This window comes from Argiope bruennichi, chromosome 11 (genome assembly GCF_947563725.1).
Source record: "Argiope bruennichi chromosome 11, qqArgBrue1.1, whole genome shotgun sequence".
Lineage (NCBI taxonomy): Eukaryota > Metazoa > Arthropoda > Arachnida > Araneae > Araneidae > Argiope > Argiope bruennichi.
This window is the reverse complement of record NC_079161.1, coordinates 10664717-10685563: the sequence shown is the minus strand read 5'-3', so window position 1 is coordinate 10685563 and position 20847 is coordinate 10664717. Positions and strand designations below refer to the sequence as shown.

The 20847-nt window shown below is 30.7% G+C and overlaps 1 protein-coding gene across 1 annotated transcript in view; it reads left to right on the top strand.

The window, feature by feature from the left end:
• The window catches only part of LOC129957321 (15-hydroxyprostaglandin dehydrogenase [NAD(+)]-like), a 214553-nt gene extending 195633 nt beyond the window's left edge, over window positions 1-18920 (top strand). The window contains exons 2-8 of the mRNA XM_056069592.1: window positions 4216-4359; window positions 5386-5506; window positions 6300-6406; window positions 7945-8041; window positions 11294-11373; window positions 15791-15939; window positions 18824-18920. Of these exons, the coding sequence (XP_055925567.1) occupies window positions 4267-4359; window positions 5386-5506; window positions 6300-6406; window positions 7945-8041; window positions 11294-11373; window positions 15791-15939; window positions 18824-18920 (744 nt within the window). The 5' untranslated portion in view covers window positions 4216-4266. The remainder of the gene's footprint in view (window positions 1-4215; window positions 4360-5385; window positions 5507-6299; window positions 6407-7944; window positions 8042-11293; window positions 11374-15790; window positions 15940-18823) is intronic.
• Window positions 18921-20847: the final 1927 nt, after the last annotated feature.

Genomic DNA, 20847 nt, shown 5'->3' with positions numbered 1-20847 from the left:
AATAAAGAAATTGTGCAAATAAAGGTCTCAGTTTGGTTAGAGATTCTGGGCATGCGCAGACTTATGCCTTCTCTTATACACTTGGCTTTCATGCATGGATTTGCACCATTATAGAATGAAAATAAATAAATAAACATGTGGCGTTAAATTTGGTCTCCGACAGGTCGTATGCTGCCTTGTGGTCCGTGTGTCGGCCTGCAAACTAGTTGACGCAGGTTCGATCCACACCATCGGAATACTTTTTATTTTCACTTTTCTTCATATTAATTATTTATTTTTTTAATTTTCAGTATAGAGAAAATTATTATTTTTCCTTTCAAGTAGTAAAATTTTGACCAGAATTTACATAGATTTCCATATATTATTTAAAAAAACTTTCAAAATATAGAAATTGTGCAAATAAAGGTCTCAGTTTGGTTCGAGGTTCTGGGCATGCGCAGACTTATCCCTTCTCTTATACACATGGCTTTCATGCATGGATTTGCACCATTATAGAATAAAAATAAATAAATAAACATGTGGCTTTAAATTCGGTCTCCAACAGGTCGTATGCTGCTTTGTGGTCCGAGTGTCGGCCTGCAAACTAGCTGACGCAGTTTCTATCCGCGACATCGGAATCCTTTTCATTTTGACTTTTCTTCATATTATTATTTTATTTTTAATTTTCAGAGTAGAGAAAATTATTATTATTCCTTTCAAGTAGTAAAATTTTGACCAGAATTTACATAGATTTCCATATATTATTTAAAAAAACTTTCAAAATAAAGAAATTGTGCAAATAAAGGTCTCAGTTTGGTTAGAGATTCTGGGCATGCGCAGACTTATGCCTTCTCTTATACACATGGCTTTCATGCATGGATGTGCACCATTATAGAATAAAAATAAATAAATAAACGTGTGGCGTTAAATTTGGTCTCCGACAGGTCGTATGCTGCCTTGTGGTCTGTGTGTCGGCCTGCAAACTAGTTGACGCAGGTTCGATCCACACCATCGAAATACTTTTTATTTTCACTTTTCTTCATATTATTTATCTATTTTTTTAATTTTCAGTATAGAGAAAATTATTATTTTTCCTTTCAAGTAGTAAAATTTTGACCAGAATTTACATAGATTCCAATATATTTTTTAAAAAAACTTTCAAAATAAAGAAATTGTGCAAATAAAGGTCTCAGTTTGGTTAGAGGTTCTGGGCATGCGCAGACTTATCCCTTCTCTTATACACATGGCTTTCATGCATGGATTTGCACCATTATAGAATAAAAATAAATAAATAAACATGTGGCTTTAAATTCGGTCTCCAACAGGTCGAATGCTGCCTTGTGGTCCGAGTGTCATCATGCTAACTAGCTAACGCAGTTTCGATCCGCGACATCGGAATCCTTTTCATTTTGACTTTTCTTCATATTATTATTTTATTTTTAATTTTCAGAGTAGAGAAAATTATTATTTTTTCTTTCAAGTAGTAAAATTTTGACCAGAATTTACAAAGATTCGAATATATTATTTAAAAAAACTTTCAAAATAAAGAAATTGTGCAAATAAAGGTCTCTGTTTCGTTAGAGGTTCTGGGCATGCGCAGACTTATCCCTTCTCTTATACACATGGCTTTCATGCATGGATTTGCACCATTATAGAATAAAAATAAATACATAAACATGTGGCTTTAAACGCGGTCTCCAGCAGGTCGTATGCTGCCTTGTGGTACGAGTGTCGGCCTGCAAACTAGTTGACGCAGGTTCGATCCGCGCTAAGGGAATCATTTTCATTTTCACTTTTCTTTATATTATTAATTTTTTTTAAATTTTAAGTATAGAAAAAATTATTATTTTTCTTTTCAAATAGTAAAATTTTGACCGAAAATTTCAGAAATTTCAATATTATATTTAAAAATACTTCCAAAATAAAGAAATTGTACAAATAAAAGTCTCAGTTCGGTTAGAGATTCTGGGCATAAGCTGATTTATCCCTTCTCTTATACACATGGCTTTCATGCATGGATTTGCACTGTTACAGAATAAAATACGGATCGCATTTTGCCTTTTGGTCCGAGTGTCAACCTGCCAACCAGTGGCCGTATGTTCTTTCCGTACTCTCGTCATTCGTTTTACTTTGATTATTTTATATGTATATTTTTTAATTTTTAGTATCGAGAAATATTTTCTTTTTCTTGAATGTATTAAAAGCTTAAAAAATTATTCACTTTGATCATTGCAAACTTGAGATATTTGCGAATGACCAACGTATGCAGTCCAGGAATAAAAACAGTTTTCTTATTTTTTTTCAGTTTTGGCTTCGAATGAAATAAAAAAAATCAAATTGTAAACAATACCTCACCAGATATTTGATCGATTAAATGAAGCACCTAATTTGTGAAGAATGATGCGCGTTTTAATTACAACATGAATGTTTATTGCACAAAATATTGCAAATTGTACAAAATAATATGCAACTTTTTTTATAATTTTATAAATATTTGAATTATTTAATATTGGTGCAGCTTTTGTTGCTTTAAGATCACTGGCAGCAACTGTTCATTTTAAGATACCTAAATTAACACTTTTCGACGATTGTGTTTCGCTAAGGTGTGATACGCAGAAAGACAAGCGTTCACTATGCCTCATCATTCCGTGAATAATCTGCATTCATCCTATTGCTAAATGTAAACATCTCCTTCTTTCAATTTTCTCTCACTCCTCTTTTGATGAAATGACTGCCTCCTGACGCATGCGCAATAGCATGAAAAGTTCCGAGAATGAACAAAAAATGCGGTGATTTTTATTAACCACTCCCCTCTCATCCTTCTAAAACCACGATAATGGAGAGAGACGGAAAGGTTCGGATTGTAGAGAGACCCTTGTTTGCTGATAGGGATTTCGAGACCAAAGAAAATAATCGATTTACCGAAATACGTTCGAATAAGGCACGTTCCAATGCTCATTCGATAAAGAGATCATTTCTTTTTTTTGCTTTCTCGTATACGAAATATAATGAAAGTATTATAATCGTCGAAAAATTCGCACTCGAGATTTTGATGAATCTTTACGTTTCGGAGCCCCCCCCATGCGTGTTAAAAACGTACTTTTGCCATTATATCTGTTTTTGAACAAGATAACTCAAAAACAGCAGAAGAATGAAATTTGACGGTAATCTTTACACAAAATATGTAAATATCAAATTTTAAACAAATACCATTCGTATGAAGTTTGTCTGTCGGAGTGCAAGTGAACTCTATAACTACAAAACGCTAAGAGCTAGATAGATAAAATTTTGCACACAGTTTTAACCCATAATGTATAGTCCGGTATCAAATTTTGAACCAATACAATTATATACAACCGATATAACAATATATTTGCTTCTCAGACCAGTGATGACATAGGTCTGCTTGACAATATATTTGTATAAATGTGCCACATGTAATTTTGGTTTCAATCGATCGATAAATAGCCGCCAAAAATTCCTATTTGATTTTGCACTACGAAGATTTTGCAAATACTACGGAACACAAAATGCTCATATGTGGATCTCTATAAATACGAATACTTATTAAATTTCGTTTCCATGACCCGTGGCTGTCTTTGTCTGGCTCATTTTGTCCTCTTGCCCCTCATTTGTGGCTATCAGGACTCTTTGATATTTATTCATTTTACCGACCTTTTGTGGGAAGCTCCGGACAAACGTCCACAGGCGATAGTGGTCCTACAATGGGTCAGAATCCCCCGGGGGGGGCACCTCGAATTGAGGATGTGATGCTGCCGGCATGGGGGTTGGATCTCGCCACCCTGGAGGGTACACTAATAGGTGGGAGATCTGACTCCTCCCATCGATGACGGGACGTATTTTGGGGAGGGTTGTACCGTGGCCGGTGACGGCCCTTAGGACTCAACCACAGTTCCCGCCAATGTTGCTGTTGCGGCTATCCTGTCATTCAGTTTTTATGGTTTAAATCCGTGTGCCTTCGTGGCGGGTCGGAGAGTTAGATGGCTGACTACAATGGGTCAGATGGCAGATTTAGGACCATATCCGTTCAGGCAATGTGCCCTGGGAAGGGGGCTTTAGAAGTACAGCGCAGAATCTGCATTTTCAGTAAGGAAGGGGAGAAGGGAGGGAATATGCCAGAAAGTTTCGTGGGGACCACTTACCACCAGTTACAGATATAAATCATAATAAAGAAGAGATTACAGCAAAGTTAACTTTCATATTCCCTTTCTTTAGATTAGGAGAAGGGGCTTAAGATATCTGCAAACTTTTTTTCCATCTCCAATAATGAATTTTAAAGACAAGGTTGCCATGGTGACCGGTGGATCACAGGGCATCGGAAGAGGTTACGTTTCTGCTCTTCTGAACATCGGCATGAAGGTAAAATATTTGATTTCCTCTTTAACTCTTTCATTTTTTTACTTTATAGTTTACTAAGTACAGAGAAAGTATTGTGATCGTAAAAAAATTCCACCTCGAGATTTTGACGCATCTCCACGTTTTAAACCAGAGTTCCAAAAACATATTTTTGGAAAATGTCTCTGTCTGTAACAAAGATACTAAAAAAGTGCTTTGAGCTTTACTGTTAAAATTTAACATATAATCTTTACACCAAATTTGTAATTCTTTATCAAATTTTGAGCCAATTCTATTCAAAATTAATCTGTCTGTTGTCATTTTCAAATATAATTTAATACGATAACTACAAAACGAAGAGAGCTAGATGGATAAAATTCGGTACACAGATTTATCATCAATAGTGTAAACATTTATCAAATTTTGTTCCAAATCCCACAAAAGATGACCATCTGTCGGTCTGTACTTTCAGAAACATGTAAACGCGATAACTCAAAAACGCGAAGACTTAAACATATCAAAATTTGATGTGCAACAATCTGACTACAGTTGCAGTTCTTTGCCACATTTTGGTTCAAATCGGTTGGGAAAAAAAGTGTTTAAATCAGATATTCGATTTTCGGATGTTGTCAAGGCATGGTATTGTTATTAACCTCATGTCAGGTATGAATCATCAAGGATCACGCTCCAGATTCATTAAAAATGTTAAATTCATCCAAGAGAAATATTTCGTAGTTGTTGTATGCCAATGTCGTGCAAAATGTATTCTGGGATAACACCTTTATTAGAGAGTATGCGAGAAAGTTTTGTGAAGACCTCTCCAGCTATTGATGCAATAGCACGTTATTATATCTCATTCTATAAATTCTAAAGGTACAAATAGTCCTGCTTAGAATTTCTAAATATCACATCTAGCGCTCATATACTTTGGATCACGTTTTATTATTATTAATAATAATCTGGTTAATCCCCCCCTGATTACATTTTAAACGCAATTCTTGAGTTCTTGTGGATTTTTATAAATAAAGAACCAATTTTAATCAATTTCAGGTGTGCATTTGTGACGTGAAGGAAGAGAAAGCTAAAGAATTTATGGACAGTCTTTCTTCTCCAGAAAGAAATAATGTAATTTTTCAGAAGTGTGACGTCACGTCACCGGAGGAATTCCGAAGTAAGTCTTAAGCAGGGTTTAAACAGGACCAACTACTGTTAAGTTACGCCTACTTCAGGAAGATCATGTGACCGTAATGGGACAATGGCAAATAGTTGTCCCGAGGAGACAATCATCTGCCACTGTCCAGTTGTGGTCATGTGATTCTCCTGAGATAGGCTTGGCCTTCCATTGCGTGCAATAGTTGGCCTCGTCCATCATATATATATATATATATATATTGGCGAAAGCACGCGATTGAATGTTTTATGGATAAGTTTGAATTTCACAAATTAATTTTGACAAACTATGTATTACAATTAAAAATTTATTATATGTAATTTATTAAATAAACGTTGTACAGTAATGAAACTGATATCATTAAAAAAAATTTTTTTTAGTTTTAAGATAATAGAAAAACTATTTTTGTAGGATAATAGTTCTGGTAGATATACCCATCAATTTCTATAAGTAAGTCGCAGTGATTACCCTTTTGACAATTGTTAAGGCCTGTTCTGCACTTAATTAAGGTTTGTTTTTAAAAATTTCTTTTGCTTCTCATTTTGATAAGACCTGTCCACAGTATTTCCAGTAATACTTCATAACTTCATTAATAAATAAAGCATGAAACAAAATGCTGCTGTAAACATATTCAATGAAGCAGTCTGAAATGTTCATATAGTGATTTGTTTACATTTGCCTGTTGCCATTCGATAATAAGTAATAAGTGTAATTTCTGTTCTTCGTATGATATATTGTAGATTTTTTTTATGGTCTACCAAATTATACTTATATCTTTATATATTTAAAATAGATGCTTTCGAAAAAGTGATTTCAACATTTGGAGAAATTAATATCGTAATAAACAACGCTGGAATCGCCGATGAGCAAAACTGGAGAAGAACTATTGATGTAAACTTCGTAAGTAATTAAATTGATAAACTAAATAAGTAGCAATTAAATTAAATAACAGCTGTATTTTTTAAAATTTGAAACTTAATTCTTTTATAATGGTGGTTTGCAATATAAAAAGTCTTATTAAAAAAAATTGGAATGATTAGCTAATTTTATATAATATACGACTCTTCGTATTTTCGAGTTCTATATACAGATGAATAGATGGACAGACTTTCTATTGATTAATGTGTACACACATTTGAGAGAAATCCGGAATGTTATTGTAAACTCTGCATACCAAATTTCATCTGTATACCTCTCTGAGTTATTATGTCCACAGACAGAGAGACATAATTACAAAAATGACTTTCTCTGATTCAGGAAGGGAGTCATCAGCATCTCGAAATCGAATTTTATGACAATTACAATACAGGGTGATTCAAATAGAATTGGATTTAAAAAAATAGCATGGTATGAATTCTGGGACTGATTCATTTAGCCGAAACAAATTTATTCTGAATCTACAATTATACGAATTTTTTCTGGAGAAAATTTTCCATCAATAGAAATGCTGCTAGGAGAAAGCATTCTTCGCCATGGCATCATTCATGCAGCAGAAAACATTGTGTATTTTGGAATATGCAAAAACATCTTCGTTAATCGTCATTCAAAGAGATTTTCCACAATATCTGATAAAGAACCATAACTTCGTTGCCACATCGAACTGTGAATGAAGCAGTTTCAGGAAACGGTGTGCTTCTGTAAGAAAATCAGCCCAGACTGAACACTCTCCGATGCACGTAAATATGCTCACTCAAAAAGGCAATGATTTAAATATACCAAAGTTAGTATGTGATTTTGTGGTTGCAGTTGTAATCCTGTGTGAAATTTGAGTTCCAATCGATTGGATAACAACGCGTCCAAAACACAAATTCGCCTTTATTAGAAAGTTTATACGAAAAAGATTCTCCTTTATGCGAGAAAGTTTTAGGGAGACCACATCCGCCAAATTAATATATATGCTATATTAATGTTGGTTTCTTCTTCACGTTGAATTCAACCAGTTTAGGAAGGAATGGGTTGTGTATTGGCAAATTCATTTCTGTTTACAGCAGTAGAACCAAAAACATTATCTTTTATGGAATGGCATATTGCAATGAGGCATTCTTTTTCTCAATAATACAACTACTATTCCAAGTAAATAAACATTTTACAATGTTACAAATAATTATTATTTAGTGGGACAATTCCTGAAATAAGCTGAATCTATATTAATGCTAAAATAAGCATTAATATAGATTTAAAACATTTCCTAAATTCGGTGAAAATTGATTGAATATCACCATCCGAGTCAATTTGCGCCATTACTTCATTTTATTTTGTAAAAACAAAAGAACTAAACGAGAAAAAAATCAATCATAAGTTCAGTTTATTATTAGTGCAGTTTGTGTAACAGAGTGAATAGAAATGTTGCATCACTTGTAAAATGAATGCATGTCTTCTAAGAAATAGCATACATCACTTGTAAAATGATCAACTTTGTTTGAATTTCTTTTTCGTAGATTGGAGTTGTCCATGGAATAAAACTCGGATTTGAATACATGGGAAAGGACAAAGGTGGACACGGTGGCCAGATTATAAACACAGCATCTCGATCAGGTTCAGTATATATTAGTTAACTTTCTTCTTTCAGTTGTAAATTAATTTGGATGAAAATATCTTTAAACTCTCTCATGAGATGTTATAGTAAATTAAAATGAAAATTTTGCATTCAATGAAATTATCTTTAGCTTATCCGTGTTGCGTGTAAAATAATAAAGAGGATCTGTTTCAAATTTTAATGAATGCTTACAATGCAAACTTTATTAATGTTTTCTTTTCTGCATGGATTAATTATTAATAGCTGCCTTTAGCGACCAGCTGATTCGCCAGAATTAATGCGGGCTAAAATTTTCTATTAAATATTTTATGTAACTTGGTCTCTTAATAGTTTCTTTTTAGGCTTTAAATTTCGATAAACATATAACTCGAATAATTATATAAGCCTTAAACCGTCAAGTACATTAAACAATGTATCTCACTAATTCTTTTTCAGTTCCAGTAAAATTTGAACTGTAAAGTAAAGTAGAAATGATTGAACTTTAATATTTACAAAAATAGTTTTTTTCTGAAACCAAGTATGTTTTTTAAAAATATGAGTGCAGAAAGCAAAATGTTCAATATTAAAGTCTTATGTGCTCTACAGAATATATTTTTATATTTTATACATTATCTCAAAGGATTATTCTTCAAAAATTTCCCAGATTCATCATAAAATTCAGTCTTTAATTTTACTTTCAAAAGGTTTTAAGTGACGTAAAGAATAATATTTTATTTTGTTTCGGTCAATAAAATATACTTCAAAAAATTGCGAAGTCTAAATTTTACACATTTTCTTAATCCTGAAGAATCATATTTAGTAGCATATTCTCAATGTTTTAAATTTAAACAAATAAAAAATTCAATTAAAAAATTTTTGTCGTTTGCTAACAAATCTGAACGAGTTATGAAGTTCTGAATATCACTATTTTAGGACAATCAATTATTTCATACTTTTAGACTAATCTGCCTTGGGGAAACTCCGAGCGCTGATTGGCATGCCTTCTCTGAGACGGTCACTAGAGTAGTCTAAAATGGCAGGATTCTATAAGTTAGTTATATTTGAGTTTTCATAATTCATTCAGTTTTTCTTTTTATTCAAAATGTAAATATCAAATTCATATTTTATTAAATGCTACTCATAGGACCAAAAGCTTGTATAAAAATATGAAATTCTTAATTCATTACAATATTTATTGACTCCAATTGCATAAAATAGTATTTTTTTTTAACTTTATTTAGGCCTTTTTTCCTACTTGACGTATATGCCTAATATTAAATGTTAAAGAAAATTAGTTATTTAGACTCGATTAGTGAGAATTTTCTGTATAAATGCGTGTGTGTGTGTGTGTGTGTGTGTGTGCGCGCGTGCGTGCGTATACGGGAGGGCCTTTAATGCTAAAGAATTAACAATATAGACATTTTGAAGGTCTACAGAAATATTTTTCTTTCACTTATCTTTCTAGAAAATATTACGTTCCATGTTTATTTCATTCTTTACAAATACGTTCTGAAAATGACGCTTTTCTATGTGAAGTTTGCAATGAGAACTTTAATCTTTTTATTTCACTTTTTATCAACTTGATGGCAACACGCTCATTTTTTTCATGCACGCACAAAGTGCTTGTGCAGGTTAAATATCATTTTTATTTTGTGTGAAATAAATTGTTGGAAAATATGATTAAAACAATTTTTAAAATAGATAGAAAATCGAATCTCAATTTCTTATTAAAAAAACTGATCTCATGAAAAAGATTTTTTAAAAATTTTGATGTAAATCTCTCTTTTTTCTCTTTTTTTTTTTTTGCTGTTATATATTTGAATATTATTTAATATTTCGAATATATTCGAAAATATCAAATTTTGGTTAATTTTTGGTTAGTTAAAACTGATTAAATTTTTTTTAAAAAAAATCGCTCCATAGTACACATTTTTAGTCTCCACAACATGTATTTGCCAGGTTTGGTAGCTTCAGATTAAACAGTTCTGCTATTTGACTTAGAGAATATACATATAATGCTAATGTACCCAATGTACGTGGCACAGAAATCTATCAAATTTCTTATTATCCAATGGCTAGAGTCAAATATAATCAAACCATCATATGAATTTCAGACATATTCATTGAGCGTTTTCACAGCTGCACTGAATTTAACGCTTCTCTTTGCTAATTAATGTAATTGTGAAATTTTATTAGAAATGTTCCGAAGATGGTTCCTTATACCATCAAAAAGTACATTCAGTCAGAGGAGAGCAAATGTAAACGAAATAGAAAAAAAAGAAGAAAAAAAAAAGATTTCAAACAGAATGTTTAATCGAAAACAAAAATGGACTTAATCATCGCCAAATGGATAATTGTTATGACTTGGCAACTGAAAGTGTCGTTCATATCTTCCCAAACCATTCAAAAGAAGTCTTTGTTTTATCTTAAGATTAAAAAAATTGTATTTTTAATCCTACCAATTTCATTCCTATAATTTTTTTCTTCATTCTAATAATATTTCTAATACAATTTGCTACATTATCTGTAACAATGTTTTAAGATGCTATGATGGAATTCAGACATCCATTAAAACATTTAATAGCATTTCTCATTAACTCCATAGTAGAATTTCCTACTTTTTTTGTACTATATACGCTTTTTAATATGCAGTTAACTTATTCAATTGTATCGATATTTTCCAGAAGGATCAAATCACACAATAAAATGTTCTTTTTAAAAAAATGCATTTAATATTAATCATTTTACAGTTTAAAAAGCAATATGGGGCAACAAACTTGTCGCCAAAGACGGCTTTTAACCATTTAAAGGGCCATTTTTTTTCTAGTTATGTTAAAATATTTTTAGGCTTGAAATTTGAATAAGAAAAAGGATTCATTTAGCTTATTAGATAAATTTAATTTGCTTAATTAATTCATTTGGTTAATTAATAATTAAGTAACAAATCAAGACACATTATTTTGTGTGAGATAAAGAACTAAAGCATCTAAGTTTCTGTCTTTCTAAGAAAATGTGTCAGAACTGATGCCAACCTACATCATTTCATACAAAGATTGATAAATTTGGTGGGAAGCATACTTCCCACGGCCCTAGAAAGGGTTAAAGGAAAGTATTTTAAGATAATCGAGATGGTTCGGATTATCATAAAGAAGTTACCTAATGCTCAATGGTATGAGTGTGTTCATTATATTTCTTTTCAGAAAATAATGGCATTTATTTGGTATTCATTGTTTGCCAGTGAAGAAAATCTTTCTTTTCTTTTTTTTCCATAGGTATAAACCCTAACGTTGTCTGGGCTCCTATCTACTGCGCAACGAAGCATGCAATCGTAGGATTAACAAAGAGTTATGGGGTATGGACTTTTGCTTAAAATTTTAATTTTTTTATATAATTCGTTCCATATACCTGCACTTAAACCGATCTTATTCCATAGTCAGCAGCAGCACGATCGAATATTCAAACAACGGGAGTGGTCTTTGAAAATTTTTTCGCATACCCTCTAATAAAGGTGAATGCGTACTTTAGGCGCATTTTTTCAAACCGATTGAAAGAAAAATTTGATGCAGAATTCATTTGTAATCTCAATATCACATATCAAACTTTACATATTTAACCCTATGAGCGCTGACCACTGGATATCACCCCGTTCGATAGGGGCCTTACTCAGGCTCTTTGGGACTGTAACATTCCCCGTTTCTCAGTACTGATAAGACATTTACAGCCAGCTGTGTCGTCGCTGTTAATTACTAAACTCCTCGAGATAGCCAGATGGTGGATCTTTTCACCTGGGTGGTTTCGCATCTGTTCATTAACGACTACAGTGAAAGATCACATGTGGGAATTTCTCGTCCAAGAGATATTGATAGTACCTTCAAAGAAAAAGGGGTTTCCAAACATCTGAATGCTAAATGTTTTTCATTGTGAAAGGACTATGATAACTCCGTGTTCCAGAATAATCAGTTACGAAAGGTGCATCACTAGACCTTCCCACGACCGACTGGCGCCGCTGAGGGAGCATATTGCTGAACCCCGATTGGCTGAAAGAGAGCTCAAATGACCAATGTAAATTAAGGGGCGGAGATTGTCGCCGAAATAAAGTGCGGAGAGTTTTTTTAGGAAGAGGAGAAGAAACGAATGGCAGGCAGACTGTTTGACTACGCCCACGAGTTCGGAGTCCGAGAACGACCCCTGGAATGGTCATGTTGACTAACAACCTGTTAGTTCCCTGTGGTGTTGTTTCTCCGTATTGATGGAGAACTGAGTTTCAAGATAAACCTTCGACTGTTGTGTCTCCTACTACAGGTGTAAATAACTATTTATTTAACCAGGATCAGAACAAGTTGTTCTTTTGTATATATAGGGCTGTAAAATAAAGAATTGTCTGGAAATTCTACTTCATTATTTGATGTCTAGATCAAGACATTTCAGGACGGTTAAATGAGTTTAAGGGGTGAAAGGTATTTCTTCGCTTCTTTAAACTCATTTAACCTCTCCAAAGCGCCTGAGTCATGTCCCTATCGAACGGGACGATATCGGGTGGTCAGGGCTCATAGGGTTAAATCACAGCGTTTTTCAGTTATCGCGCTTCTGAAAGTAAATACCGACAGACGTTTGATGTACATATCCTCTTATTGGATTTGATTCAAAATTGTGTACACTATGTTTGTTAAATATGTGTATCGAATCTTATCAATTTAACTCTCTTCGTTTTATAATTATCGTGTGAGTTTGTATTCGAACATCCGGACAGACAGACTTTCTCTCAATAGATTCGTTCAAAATTTGACAAAAATCTACAAACTTTGTGTAAGGATCATGTACCAAATTTCATCTATCAGCCAAAACATTTTTGAATTATCTTTGTTATAGTTTGGCAGAGAGGCATTTTCCAAAAATGGGATTTTCAAAATCAGGGAAGTCTAAACCGCGGAAATTCATCAAACTCTCCATTTTTTTAAAAAACTGCAATACATTCTCTGTACCACGTATATGAGAAAGAAACAAAAGGAAAAGCAAATGCTGTGAGAAAGCTGAGACGACAATCATACCTCAAAAATCAGCAAAAATACAAGTTAAAATTTAAATTCGGGATTTTAATACAACCCAGTATTTCTAAGGAAAGGGAACAAATTTGGGCGGGATCTCTTACTCACCTAGTCCTTCAAATCTAAAATGTATAAACGAAAAGAGTTAAAATCAGAGCATTTTGTTAAAGTATGGTCTATAAGTAAAATATTTTTGTTGCATGTTATACACACTGGCACTGAAACTCTAGTAAGTGTATGCAAGTACAATTTCCATTCGAGCAATTATTTGCGTACCAAATAAGTGCATTTAGGTACAAATGGCAATTGTAGAAGAGAATTCAAGAAATGATTTTTCGTTTCTTGTCTACCAAAATGCTAATATTCCAAAAATGTCATTCCTGAATTTAAATATCTGTATTTCTATTATTACTGAGTTCTGAGTAACACATTGTTAACAATTATAGAGTATTCACAATAATAATCATTGAGTAACAAATTGTTAACAATTATAGACTATTGTTAATACAGTAACAATCATTGAGTAACAGATTGTTAACAATTATGGAGTAACTCATTGTTAACAATTTTAGAGTATTGTTAACCCAATAATAGTCATTGAGCAACACATTTTTACACATTTTTGTCTACCAAAATGCTAATATTCCAAAAATGTTATTCCCGAATTAAATATCTGTATTTCTATTATTACTGAGTTCTGAGTAACACATTGTTAACAATTATAGAGTATTCACAATAATAATCATTGAGTAACAAATTGTTAACAATTATAGACTATTGTTAATACAGTAACAATCATTGAGTAACAGATTGTTAACAATTATGGAGTAACTCATTGTTAACAATTTTAGAGTATTGTTAACCCAATAATAGTCATTGAGCAACACATTTTTACACATTTTTGTCTACGAAAATGCTAATATTCCAAAAATGTCATTCCTGAATTTAAATATCTGTATTTCTATTATTACTGAGTTCTGAGTAACACATTGTTAACAATTATAGAGTATTCACAATAATAATTATTGAGTAACAAATTGTTAACAATTATAGACTATTGTTAATACAGTAACAATCATTGAGTAACAGATTGTTAACAATTATGGAGTAACTCATTGTTAACAATTTTAGAGTATTGTTAACCCAATAATAGTCATTGAGCAACACATTTTTACACATTTTTGTCTACCAAAATGCTAATATTCCAAAAATGTCATTCCCGAATTAAATATCTGTATTTCTATTATTACTGAGTTCTGAGTAACACATTGTTAACAATTATAGAGTATTCACAATAATAATTATTGAGTAACAAATTGTTAACAATTATAGACTATTGTTAATACAGTAACAATCATTGAGTAACAGATTGTTAACAATTATGGAGTAACTCATTGTTAACAATTTTAGAGTATTGTTAACCCAATAATAGTCATTGAGCAACACATTTTTACACATTTTTGTCTACCAAAATGCTAATATTCCAAAAATGTCATTCCCGAATTAAATATCTGTATTTCTATTATTACTGAGTTCTGAGTAACACATTGTTAACAATTATAGAGTATTCACAATAATAATCATTGAGTAACAAATTGTTAACAATTATAGACTATTGTTAATACAGTAACAATCATTGAGTAACAGATTGTTAACAATTATGGAGTAACTCATTGTTAACAATTTTAGAGTATTGTTAACCCAATAATAGTCATTGAGCAACACATTTTTACACATTTTTGTCTACCAAAATGCTAATATTCCAAAAATGTCATTCCCGAATTAAATATCTGTATTTCTATTATTACTGAGTTCTGAGTAACACATTGTTAACAATTATAGAGTATTCACAATAATAATCATTGAGTAACAAATTGTTAACAATTATAGACTATTGTTAATACAGTAACAATCATTGAGTAACAGATTGTTAACAATTATGGAGTAACTCATTGTTAACAATTTTAGAGTATTGTTAACCAAATAATAGTCATTGAGCAACACATTTTTACACATTTTTGTCTACGAAAATGCTAATATTCCAAAAATGTCATTCCTGAATTTAAATATCTGTATTTCAATTATTACTGAGTTCTGAGTAGCACATTGTTAACAATTATAGAGTATTCACAATAATAATTATTGAGTAACAAATTGTTAACAATTATAGACTATTGTTAATACAGTAACAATCATTGAGTAACAGATTGTTAACAATTATGGAGTAACTCATTGTTAACAATTTTATAGTATTGTTAACCCAATAATAGTCATTGAGCAACACATTTTTACACATTTTTGTGTACCAAAATGCTAATATTCCAAAAATGTCATTCCCGAATTAAATATCTGTATTTCTATTATTACTGAATTCTGAGTAACACATTGTTAACAATTATAGAGTATTCACAATAATAATCATTGAGTAACAAATTGTTAACAATTACAGACTATTGTTAATACAGTAACAATCATTGAGTAACAGATTACTCAAATTGTTACTTACTGTGAACAATTATTGAGTAACGCATTGTTAACAATTATTGAGTAACGCATTGTTAACAATTATTGAGCAACTCATTGTTAACAATTTTAGAGTATTGTTAACACAATAATAGTCAATGAGTAACACATTTAAAAAAATTATAGACTATTGTTAATACAATAACAATTATTGAGTAACACATTATTATTATTATTGAGATGTATAATGCGTTTTATTAGAACGAATATCACTTCAAGAAGACTGGCGTCACGGTAAACGCGATTTGCCCGGCTTACACGGGCACGGAACTATTTCGGTCGGGCCCAAGACCAGAAGTTGATGAAAACAGCAGAGGAGCTGTTTCGAGTGATGCACAGAAGATTCTCAAGTAATATGGATTTCATTGCTCACATTTATTTATCTATTTCTTTATATATACAATATAACGTACGTAGTACAAAAATCACTCTTATTACTCATTGTCTAATGGCAACAATCAAATGTAAACAAATCACTATACGAACTTTTCAGACTGCTTCACAGCTGCACTTAATTCGACGGTTCGCCAAGCAACGAAACTGCAAAATTTTATTCTGAATAGGGCTCATCAAAACCTCAGTGCACTCAGAGAAACGAAAACGACATGCAAAAGAAATTAATAGGCATAAAATAAAGTTTAACAGAGAGCAAAAATAGGCTTAACCATCTCCAAATGCGTAATTGCTATAATTTATTATGGAAATTGACGACAATATTTTCTAAACCACCTTATAAAAAATCGTTCTTGAATTTTCTTACTGCTTAAAAAAATTACTTTTTTAATTATATCAGTTTCATCTTTGTACAATGTTTTTTTTTATTTGTAACAAATTCTGTAAACATAATGCACAGTTTTATGTTATGAGAAAATTTAAACTCATCCATCGAAACAGTCAATTACCTGCTTTTGCTAACGCTAAAATTAAGATTTAAACAATATGCTTTTTTTGTGCATTCATTTCCGAATTAATATTTTTCGCATGCGCTTTTATTTCATACTATATGCATTTTTTAATTTGCACGCTTTATAATTTGTTTGGATTTATTCATTAAAAGCCATGTTTTTTGGTCTTATCGAACAGCAAGAAGAGACTTTAAAAAATAATTAGCATTCCATATTAATATTATACCACCTAATAATCTGAATGAATAAATTGATCGTCAAAGGCGACTAGTTTTTAATATTTTGTGGCAGAATTAAAATAGAAAGAATCTACATATCACAGATCTGTTCAAATGTTCCAGAAAAGATATTTTAATATCTATGACATCTTGACATCTAAAAGTATTTTAAAATCTGTTTTTTGACATCTATAAAATTTTCACAAGGTTTTTTTTTTTTTTTTTTGCATTATTTTTTTTTTCTATTATGCCATTTGTGAAGTAGGATCTTGCCTTAGCTTTATGCAATTAAAATATTTCGATTGTCCAAAATTTATCTTTTTCTCTCAGATGATTTGTCTCATTTTCTTCCATTAGTTATTTCCTGATATGGGGGGTTTTCAGTGGCAGTATTTGAAACTATTGAAATTAGAAAAAAAAAAAATCTTTGTCATTTTAAAATTCAAACTATTTTTTATACAATAATGCTAATTTAATTGGTCTTCTATTCCCCACGGTTTTTAGTATTTTTAAAAATTGTTTCTTAATGATAAACACAATAGCGTGTTCACAAGTAAATATATTAAATTCGTTTTTTCATGCTTTTGAAAAAACACAATTGGAATGGTCCCATCTAAATCTCCTATGGTTCTTAGAAAACAGATCCTATGGATCATTGATAAACAGTAGTAAAGAAATATTGATTTTTGACGTAAATCTAATTTTTTTTTTTTTATGAATTTAGCGCGCGTTCTTTGGCTATTTATCCCTAGCATGCAATTAATATGCAAAAATCTGAAAATCGAACATGTATTCTAAATGCCTTTTTCCGACCCATAGATGAGGCCGTTGCGGCCTGATGAGATGTTCTCGGCATCGGGGCTGGAGAGTTCCAGGTTCGATATCTGATTCCGTTAAAAGTCCGTCATATATACGAGCCTAATGCACGATAACTTCGATGTTGTGAGCCAAACGGCCTCGCACTCATGTAGTGCGAAAATTTCGAGAGGTTGTGCCAGCAACATTGCCTTCCTCGTCATCTGACAGGGATCCAAAATTACGAAATCCGTTTCAAGATATCCCTAGTGTTGCTTTCAAGTATTTTAAGATTTAGAAAATTACCTTTCCATTAATATTAATTTTATTTTTCTGCAATGTCTTGAAAATATTGCGGTAAAATTTACATAACAAGAATTTAAAAATATTTTATAAATATTCCAAATCTTTATAATATATTTTATAAGAAGTCTTTCCTTGTTTTTGTAATGAAATTATACACGCACGTTTTAACAATATTAAATATACTTTTTTGCATGTGTTATTCTTGCTATAATGAAGAGTAATCTCCTAAAAATAATATAAAGACTTCTAATCAAACTTCAAGCTTTGTCATGTCGCAAAGTTTCGAACTGGAGGTTCCAATATTACTTTATTTAGACAAATTGATTCTTTAATTTCCCCAGAATACACTTTAATAGTAATACAATCATTCTTTCATTTTTTCCCTAATTAAAAAAATTTTTTAAAAATATTTTATATATATTTTACAACAATATTGTTCATTCTTGTAATGAAACTGAAATCGTTGTCATCGCTGCAGCATATATTTCTTTTGAGATTTTCTTTGTTTGTTGATAAGCAAGATTGAAAATTCCTCTTGTTTTCAATATTAAATCAGTTTCCTTTAAAGGCATTGTTTTATTCGAATTTTTGAATTGTTTAAAAAGAAATTCATTTTATTTGCAGTTAAAAATTACGTTAGTAATAAATAATGATGACTCAATTTTAAAGTTCGTTTTCAAACAATGCTTTCTGTCTTTAATACAATAGGATATTTAAAAATAATTTCTTTTTTTTTTTAGTTTGGTTTCTTATGAAAGCAAACAAAACTTTTTATTGAATCTGAAAGAAAAGTTCTCTTAGATGTTCTGTAAATGATAGAGCACATTCGAAAGTACAGACAAAACGTCAATGCTGGGTCATTCAGCATTACTTTCTGTTATATTCAATTTGTATATACAGCAGTGTTACAATGTATTAACTATATAACAGACGAAAACAAAATTCTAGTTTAACATATTTTAGAAATAAGAAGGAGATTGCCAAGATATGAATCTTATCATTTTTTTCAGAATTGAAGAAGTGGCTCAGGCTTTGATTCAACTACTTGAAGATAACAAAAATGGAGCCCTGCTCTTAGTCGAAACAGAAAATGTGAAATACGTTTAATAAATAAAAACAAAATAAGTGTCAAATCTTGAAATCTTCTTTCCTTTAATTTTCGAATTATTAAGGTGTATGTACATTGAATCTTCGAAAATCGTTCAAAATATAGAATCATTTTTTATTGCTTAATAATGTTCTCTGATCCTTTAGCTTTCAAACGATACCAAGATGTTGCCAATATTCCAAATATTTCTCGAGTTATAATTATTTTTCTTGAGGTGCTTTCATTAAAAACTCTAGTTACGGTGTTTTAAAACTCATTTTATGAAGAATGATATTTTTCCACTATGTTGCTTCTTTTAAACAATCATAACTCAACAAGAAATGAACCAAGTACAGTTATTTATATATCAAAATAATCTGTGTGAAATAGCGGATGTTTTGTGCCTCAATCAAAAATATATTATAGAAATAAATTTTTAATAGCTGTTTAAAAGTTAAAATGACAGAAAAAATCTCGCTTTTTCTATTCATCGTTGATGAAAAAATTGTTTAAAAAAAACTATACATTTTTATAACTTGTTTGAGGCAGACAACATGAAGACTAATATTAGGCCTCATTTCCAACTAGAATTGTGTGTCTGTACAAATTAGAATTTAAGATATCATGTTTCAAAAAATAGGCTCATTAGCTCATTAAATATTATTTAATTAATTAATAATGAGTGTAATATGCTTTTTTTTCTCACTGAAATGAGTTTAAACATATATTAATAACCTACTGTGAAAAAACTGGAATTTTATAGTTAAAATTTAAAAAAAAAATCTTCAAGTGTGTACGTACACCTTAAAAAAAATATTTATTCATTTATTAGTTTTTTCAAATTCTGTTTATTAAAGAACTGTTCTTATTGTTATTTAACTGTTCTTAATGAATTCTGTTATTTAGAAAATTTAATATTAATCCTTATTTTAATATCTCTCTCGCATTTGTGCAGAACAGCGATCTACACTCGTGATGTATTATTGAAGCCAAAATACGTAGTATAGAGTCAGACTTGTGCACGAGGAGCAATACGTCGCGTGCAATTTAGCATATGTGTAGCGATTGATTTTAAAAATGCTTTTAACTGGAATTCTGCATCTTTCAATCTCGTATATTTCTTTCTATTTTTAAAATTAAAATCAAAAATGCTATCTTATATTTTATTAAAACATTTTTCTAAATTCTGGTTATTGAAAAATATCTTCTTATTTACATTTCAGCTTCTGGCATTAAATTGCTACCATTATATTTGTAAAATTCGAAGATATATAATGTCACATTAAAATTTTGTGAAGACCGACTTCGGATTTTGATTTATAAATCATTATTAATATTTCAATGAATCATTGAAGTAAGGTTAAGAAATTTCTTTAAAGCATTTATTATGTCATTAAAAATGAAACAAAATCCAGGCAGATTATGAAACAAAACATGATAAACATGTAATTCTATAAAAAATGAACTTAAGGCTAATTGCACGTTAATATATGTAACTTTTAATATTTACATACATATTTATAAACACGAAATTACGATTTGTTCTCTCAAAAAGTAAATGGTATTAATTTCCTAATGTCAATAAGTATTAATTTAATTGTTGAACTTATTTTATTTGGGTTTATGCTAAAAGTATTAATTGCTACACTCCCACCCACTCCAAGAAATAATTCGAAAAATAAGAAAGAAAAAACAACAGTTTATAAAATTGTGTTATAGTTTTAACTAAATTTTGATGCCAAACAAAAATAAAAAGATACTGAATGCTTTGCAGCTAATAGACTCTTATTTAATTGTTAAAAAGTTGATTGATAGAATAACTTTCTAAAATATAATATTTAATGATTTAATTAAAATTAAATACTATTTTGGCCAAGTATTAATTTAATTTAAATCAAATGAGCAAATTACTTGACTAATTATAAAACAGCTGGTCTTTATTTAACA